Raw genomic sequence first — 8,413 nt, forward strand, 5'->3', positions numbered from 1 at the left:
TCTTTAGATCAATTTATTACAAAAAAATATTTCGATTGTGCAACACAACTTTCATCAATAATACATACAGGCAAAGAAACAAATAAAACAAACAGAATGCATCATTTAAAAAAACTAAACAATGTAAACAATGTTAGCAGCTGCATTTCTCCTTCGTTCCTACACAAACGGAGATTAAATATGATTTAAATAATTCAATAACTTAAATAAATACAATCCTATCAACATAACAACAAAACAAAAGGGTCGTCATGACGACATCAGGCTTCCGTGAGGGAGCTCTGCTGGTGGTGATAGCTGGACTCGATTGGCTCTGGCCGGCGAGGGGGCGGGCCCAGGTACTGCTCGAACTCACTACGGTCCAGGTCGTACAGCATGTCCAACTGGACCTGCTCCAGGTAGAACTCCAGAGAGGGTCCGCCGCCGGAGGAGTGGAGCTGGCCCCCGTACGGCCTCATCTCCCCCTGCTCACCATGGGACACAGGATAGGCCGGGCTGGGAGAAGCAGTGTACTGGGGGAGGCCTGTGTACTGGGCCTGGTGGCTGTAGTACACCTGAGACTCTGCCGGGTACACACACCCTGGGGTCGAGAACATCAGCGGCCTGCTCGGGAAAGTCGCAGAGGCGTCTGGGTGAACCGGCATGTTCTGGAAGGTCCGGGGGATGTTGGGATAGCTCGCCGGTGGGTTTGGGAAGGCGGTTGTTGTGGTGGCGTGTTGTGGGTAGGTCTGCTGCTGCTGCTGGCACTGGTTCTGGTGGCTCTGGATCATGTAGTTGAGGTTGTACGGCGGCATGTTGAAGCCCTGGGTGAGGAGGGAGGTCAGAGAGGCCGGAGAGGCCTCCGCAGACAAGGGTTTAGAGCCCTTCTTCAGCTGCTTCCTTCTCCGGGGGCGGTACTTGTAGTTGGGGTGGTCGATGGTGTGCTGGACCCTCAGGCGCTCCGCCTCCTGCATGTAGGGGCGCTTCTCTGCCAGAGACATGGCCTTCCAGGACTTACCTGCAGGAAAAACAACAACAGTCATATTAGTCATCAACATATGACACACTGATTGTAATATGACCACAAAACTAACTTTATAAAAAGCTATATTAATTTATAATTCCCAGCAGTAGGCCTATCTGAAACCTTCATACAAATTCCACATAATTACATTGTTGATATAACTGCTTAAATAAATAAATTCTACGTTTCAGTTTCAATTATGTGAACACAAAACAAAAAACTTACCAAGAATTTTGCTCAGGTCGGTGTTTTCCAGATCAGGGTTGAGTTGGGCCAGGCGTCTGCGTTCGTCCTTGGTCCAGATGATGAAGGCGTTGAGCGGCCTCCTCACCCGGGGTTCTGCCAAGGGTAACTTAGCCTCCGGACTGGAGCAGCTGGTGTCGGAGATCACCGAGTGCGGACTGGACAGGCCAGAACCGGGGGACCGCATCTCGGGCATCGGCTCGCTCTTGGACGAAGAAGCGCCACTGAACTCGTCGCTTTCAAACATCGCCGCTCCTCCGTTTGCGCATTTGGGCATCCGATCAAAGTACATGGTTACGCCTGTGTGTGTGTGTACCCCCCCTTGAGGTAGCTGTCGTTCCCTGGTAGGGATGGAGACGGGCTATATGCGCCCCCTCCACCAATGGGAGTCCAGGAGGAGTGGATTTAAGGTGTGAAATTCAGGTGTTTTCTCGTGTCAGTGAGAGTTCTGCATGCCACAATCTACAACTCAGCTCACGAAACTGAAAATGGCATTTTATGTTAAATCAAATCAATTCGTGTCCTAGACTATAATTTCCCTTTCAAATGATTCAATTGTGTCGTTGTGTCGTTGTAGAGTTAAGTATTCACAATACTTCATTCTTTAGCATAGGCCTGGTTTTAAAAGTTTCATTTAGGCTATCACTCTAAAGTGTAGACCTTATAACACAGTTATAGGCCTAAGAATCTTTATTCAATTAAATTGAATTGAGAATCCCGCTTATAGGTCTGGGGGCACACAATGGAAAAGATTGAAAAGCTATTTCAAGAACGCCTGAATTAGTGACCTGATTGTCCTGATACGTCTACTTATATAACTAACCTATATAAAATATAGTGTTGTCGAAACATTGCTTAATTTACCTGTGTGGCAGATAATTTAAATTAAATCAATAGGACCAGATAGGCTTATTATTGGCGATCTTGTAAGATCAAAGTTTTCTGGCAGAACTGGTTACTCATTGGTAGACCGGTGGGTCACGTGTCGATCGGCCACGGCGCTTATCGGCCCACTGTCTCTATCAACGCACACACACACACACACACACACACACACACACACACACACACACACACACACACACACACACACACACAGACACACACACACACACACACACACACACACACACACACACACACACACACACACACACACAGACACACACACACGCACGCACGCACGCACGCACGCACGCACACACACTCTCTCTCTCTCACACACACACACACGCACACACACACACACACACACACACACACACACACACACACACACACACACACACACACACACACACACACACACACACACACACACACACACACACACTGTCTCTATCAACGCACATGTTACAGGACTGAGACAAACATGATCAAGGCGACTTTATTATACGATTACCGCGCGCAAATATTTACCCAACTAAAGAGATATCTAGACTCTGATAAGGGAACGTGACATGATCTTTCTTGCCTGTATGGATGGGAAACAGAAGATTCCAAGATGCATTTCACTTAAGTAGGCCTATGGATAATAGCCTATGAAATTGATTTTTAAACATCCCTAATACATTTATATTTTTGCTGACATTATAAAGAGATATCTAGACGTTGATAAGAGAGCGTGACATGATCTTAGCCTGTATGGATGGGAAACAGAAGATTCCAAGATGCATTTCACCTATGGATAATAGCCTATATGAAATAGATTTTTAAACATCCCTAATAAATACATTTATATTTTTTAAACATCCCTGATAAATACATTTATATTTTTTGCTGGGCTCCTATAGCAGGTGGCAGGGGTTAACTTAACATACCCTAGTTTATAGCGTGGTAAAATATATAATAAGTAGGCCTCGTCTATTTTAAACAGGCCATTTCTGACAGCTTGGCACTGCTCAGCACTGTTGCCAATGCATTGTCAGGTTTTCTGGAGTGATAAGATTTGGACAGGAAGTTCTCAAAGGTCAGGAAGGGAAAACTATTGGATTTGAGTGGTACTGTACAAGGGAGAGTTTAACCCCCCAGAGAGAGAGGCACAGCTTGTTTTTATACATAGTCTTCATTTTTCACAACTTATCATATTGTTCCGTAGCTAACTGGGATGTCCCAACAACTAAAAAAGACTTTAGTGAGTCAACAAAATCAAAATGAGCTATGGGCTGGCGGTTAAACTACAGAATTTTAAGTTTATACCATCTCATTATTATTATTATTATTATTATTATTATTATTATTATTATTATTATTATGCATTATACATTTGCATCAGTCCCTTGGAAACATTAGTTAGTCCATTGGAGAAAAAATTAACATTAAATGATTCCCTCCGCGGTTTGAACCAACCGTCTAATCCCTCTTTTATTCTTTTATTTTGCATTACATTTGGTGACATCACGTTCATCTTTATGTCCAACAATGGAGGTGATTAGGCAACAGTAGTTTATGTGTGTTGATGTTGAATCCAGGATACACAAGGTAATGCCTACTGGCCCGCACCTGCACTGTTATGTCTGCAGGCCCTTCATATTTCCATCAGGTATAATGGTATATATATATTATAATGGGACTCCTCATTGTGAGAATACACACGGCGGTAACCTGCTTCATACATGTCACCTGCACCTGACCTGCACTGTCTTGTTGTGACAGACGACATCTAAAGACATTTCTTCAGGCCTCGCAAAAAAAGCTAATGGATGTTGTCACCTTGATCAAAGAGGCAGGCAGGTCAATGCATCAATGGTCAGTACTGATGTGGCCTCGGTTAATTCAATAACAGGGTGATCAATGTATTTCTTTTAGAATTTAGATACTCATCTTTTACTCTCTTCAAAGCTGACGCTCCGGCGTCTGAGCGTCGGACACAACGAAACTTTGGGGCCCTAAACATAAGTCTATGTTTGTGAATCGATACGATTAAGCTTGCTTATTAGACGGTCTAATGATACCAAAACGAAGTAATCGAATTTAAGTGGAGTGCTCCAATTGAAGTGCAGGCTAGCCGTCCTAAATGAGGTGGGGTATTGTTCAAATGACTAATGCTTTGTTGCCATTCGAGCTTTTGAGATTTAATTTAGAATTAATGAGCCATTCGTGACGGTGAAATAAAAATGGTAAATTTAGATTTTCAAAAATGTTAGTTTTGAAAATCAAAATGTTAGTAGGCTACTGTAGGACTCTAGCCCATCGTGAGCTAAGAATGATAAGGTTCTATCTCCGTTTAGAATTATAAGGTTCTATCTCCGTTTAGAATGATAAGGTTCTATCTCCGTTTAGAATTATAAGGTTCTATCTCCGTTTAGGGCAGTTCAGAGATATTGAGCGTCAAAGTTTTTCCATTCCATTATGTTCTGTGAGATGGAACCTTTGTATTTTATGAATTACTAACTCAAAAATGTCAACATTTTAAAAATAACACCACACAGACATTAATAAACACCTAATGGATCAGATTATGTAAAAACTCAATTTTGACAAAAATGGAGATAGAACCTTATAATTCTAACGTCACGCCATGTAGACTACTGATTAGAAACGAATATTGGGTAATATAGCCTAAATAGAATTTACTACTTTACTAGCAAGAGATAAACAGTAGAGAAAGTAACAATACTATAATACACATTTGGAAGTCCTTTAGCCCAGGCGTATAATGGAAACATTATTTACATTAAAACGTGTTTTTATTTTGTCACGTAATTCATTTTATTTCACGAGTTGACTCCAATCCACATCCTAGTGTGAAACCACACACGCTGCCGGGTGAAAAGCGCTAATGGATTGAATCAATTAGCTTGAATGACTCAGCGTGAATACAATAATGTTAGTTTCGGCGGACATTTCTGTGAGTTGAACAAATATTGGAGAACGGTTGACTAATTTTTGACATGGAATCTATCACATCAGATTGTTTGCTTCATTCTAATAGTAGGCTAGGCTATCAATTAACCTTTGGCATTTACAAGTCCTAAAAAAAATCATAATTAAATGTTCAATTAAGAGCGTTCTAAACTTTTAATGTTTTTAACATTACATTTCCTTTTTTTGCAATAGGCTTATTACATTTCAGGTAGATTTGTAGCCTATCTGTCCGCTCTCACTGGATTCCTAATCTCTGAATGGATGACAGTGGGCTATCAATGCATTGTTCCATGCCCAGACAGGACAGTGGTGCAGTTGAATGGTCACTATATTGTCAGAATGGGGATTGTTCTCACTGGCTTTCCGATCACAATGTTCTATTGTATTGGACAGATGTCATATATGGAACACTCCTCTCCCTCTCCACTCTGCTTTTAGAGGCAGCCAGGCTGGCACAGGTGGAGTACAGCTCTCCAGACTCCCTCCAGACACTCTCCACTCACCTGCATGAGGAGCACTCTCTCTGGGACAACCATACTGGATTTACCTGGGGATTTTTGGGGGTCGATTCAGTCCAGGATGGGTCATAACTCAAGAATGATCCCTGCTATACGTCAATGTCTTTAAGGATTTGGATATAATGGATTTGGATATACTCTACTGACGGTGTGCTCATATCTTATTGCCTTATTGCCTTTATGCACCGGTATAATTTGGATTTTTATACGTGAGTGGTCGTGGAACTATCCCACCAACAAACTTCTTGGTGTGGAATTCAGTTACATCCCTTACAACCCTTCCTGCATATGAAGATGTTTGTCGATCTTGACATCTTGCTCTTTGTGGAGATAATAATCGATTTCAACCATGGAACATTTGCCTATACCAGGACGATTGATGATGACACAGCAAAAAAAGAATGGATGGATGGATGGATGAGAAAGAAGAAAAACTAACACAAGGATGTAAAGCTAAGCTATAGAGCCAGTGTCTGAGCCTTTGCTAATGAAGCTCTGTATGTATTCCACTCTGATCTTCATTCTCTTCCCATAGTTTCCACACAGTGGCCCATCAGAGGATCCTGGGACCCGAAGGAGGAGATGCATTGTTTCATAAAGCCATGTGTGAAGATCGAGGGGCTCTATGAAGGACTCTGGTCTGTTGACAGTGTGTTCTCAGGGCAGGGGAATCCCCTATACTGTATTGTATGGACACAGCAGGCTAGCATCAGCCTCTCTGTATGGCAGGCACCTCAGACAACCATTCTATGCAGCGGTGGTCTGGGGGTCTCACCCCTCCTTCTCCTCCTCCTACCCCCTGCGTCCAGCCAGTGCTAATCAGGTGTGTGAGCATACATACATACAAACACAGTAGAGAGTTCCTAGAGGCCTCAGCCCCGTAGCCCCTGAGTGCTAGGCTCACACTCCCCGCCACCGTCAACAGTGCCCTGCCCTGCCCTGTACGTGGGCCTAGCTGAGAGGATTACATGTCCCCCGGAGTGGCCTGACTTAACGTGGCCTCATTAGCTGAATACAATGACGTCCCTACCTTTTAGCACAGATAACACACACACACACACACACACACACCAGGCTCGGTCAGACCCCAAACAGAGCAGCTTACAACACCAACCTCACCCTAAATACACTACTACCGCAAGGGTCTATATATAGGACCAGAGAGAGGGTGGCTTTGTGTTACATAAGTGTGAGGAATTTATTTGACACATTTCATATGTGTTCGATGTTTATTTTCAATATGTTTGTAGGCTGAGATCTGTCTCTTGTGTTTGGAAACTGCCTGGCAAGTGGCAAGCGGTACAATGATACACAGTAAGATAAATATGTGAATAAATCAATGTATTGTGCGCATTACAATGTTATACAACAATGAATGAGGAAAGTTGACACAGAGAACAGCAGAGGGGGATTCTTTATATGCTTGTAAATAACCAGAAATGCAACAGAATCAAAGCTGTTGGTTAAGATAAATGACATGCTAATTGTTTCAGGCATGTTTCTGTTATGATGCAGAAAAAAAGCAATTCAATGTTCTTATCTTCTCAGCTGAATAAAGTTTTATTTTTTTACCACGATGGCTTGATCTCTTTGTGAAATTACTGGATAAAAAAAAAGAAAAAAATACTGGATACAAAAATGTCTTGTTTTATAATTGTTCAAATCCATTGAGATACACCAGTGAAGTGAAAATCCAGCCCACTGTCACGCTGAAACAATTCTATTATTTGCAAATGAGGAATTGTATTCTAGACCTCTGATAAGGCTCTCTTATCTGTTGAATTTATTTTGTGGGCTTTCCCTAAACTCCTTTATTGTCCAGACTGGCAAACTTTGGCATTTGATGAAGTATTGTATTGGCACAGCAGGCTAATTGCACTACAACGAGTGCAGTCTCAGTCTCTGCCCCAAACGTCTCTGGGCCCCAGACCCTCTCTCTCTCTCACGCTACCCCCCCCAGCTTCATCATGGATACTACCTCCCACCCTGGTCCATGGAGATGTGAGCTTCTCCTCAGTCAATCAAAGACTTGTCCCCTAGTACAGTACAGCCCTGTTGTTCTTCTAACAGTCTTCTGTACTGTGTCACTGCTCCACCCTGTCCCTTACCCCATCTGACTCGTCTATCTCACCCCAGATGATTCCTGCCTCATCTCTCCCCTGGCAGACAAGAGCTCCAAAGTAATTGTCTCTAATTAATATTAACTGGAATCAGTGTGTATAGCCGACCTGCAGACCTGTGAGACACCGTGATGCCTGCGTCTGTGCTACTAAACGGCCTACTCACTCAGAGATCGAGAGCAGATAAATTAACCACAATAATCTGATCTGGTCTACTCCGACGACGACACTGTCTGACTGTCTAATTAGATAGTGTGAACTGGTTAGACTCAGACGTTAGATTGTCTTTGGAGCACAGAACAGCCATTGATACATGTAAGATAATCTAGGAACACATCTTTTTACTTTAAATGTAGGAACATTGCCTCCTAGACAATTTGATTGATAGGCCTTGATTGGTGTTTCTTGTTTGGTTTTTAGTTTGGTCTGTTTTAATCTACTTTTATACTTAACTGGGTTTCCTCCCATGAAGACACTGTACATTTGCTAACATCTATCTATCTAATCCAGCGCTGTGTTTTTCAGAGACCCCCTCTCCAAAAACTTAAAATTGTGTTTTTTTTCACCCTTATACTAATAGTTCAGAACTGATCCAGATTCAAAAGGACTTCTGTTGCTTTGAAGATAAGGAGCGTAGCTCTGCCATAAACAATAATTGTGCA

At 42.5% G+C, this 8,413-nt stretch overlaps 1 protein-coding gene across 1 annotated transcript; it reads right to left on the reverse strand.

Annotated features, from left to right (window-relative positions):
• Positions 1-260: 260 nt before the first annotated feature.
• Positions 261-1,442, reverse strand: sox32 (SRY-box transcription factor 32; the record flags this gene model as incomplete). The annotated part of the gene is made up of 2 exons (XM_080544164.1): positions 261-997; positions 1,229-1,442. 2 exons carry the CDS (start codon positions 1,440-1,442, stop codon positions 261-263), a joined length of 951 nt encoding a protein of 316 aa, XP_080400290.1.
• Between the last annotated feature and the right edge of the window lie 6,971 nt (positions 1,443-8,413).

The sequence above is a fragment of the Nansenia antarctica genome (assembly GCF_963989245.1).
Source record: "Nansenia antarctica genome assembly, chromosome: 13".
In the NCBI taxonomy this organism is placed as follows: Eukaryota; Metazoa; Chordata; class Actinopteri; order Argentiniformes; family Microstomatidae; genus Nansenia; species Nansenia antarctica.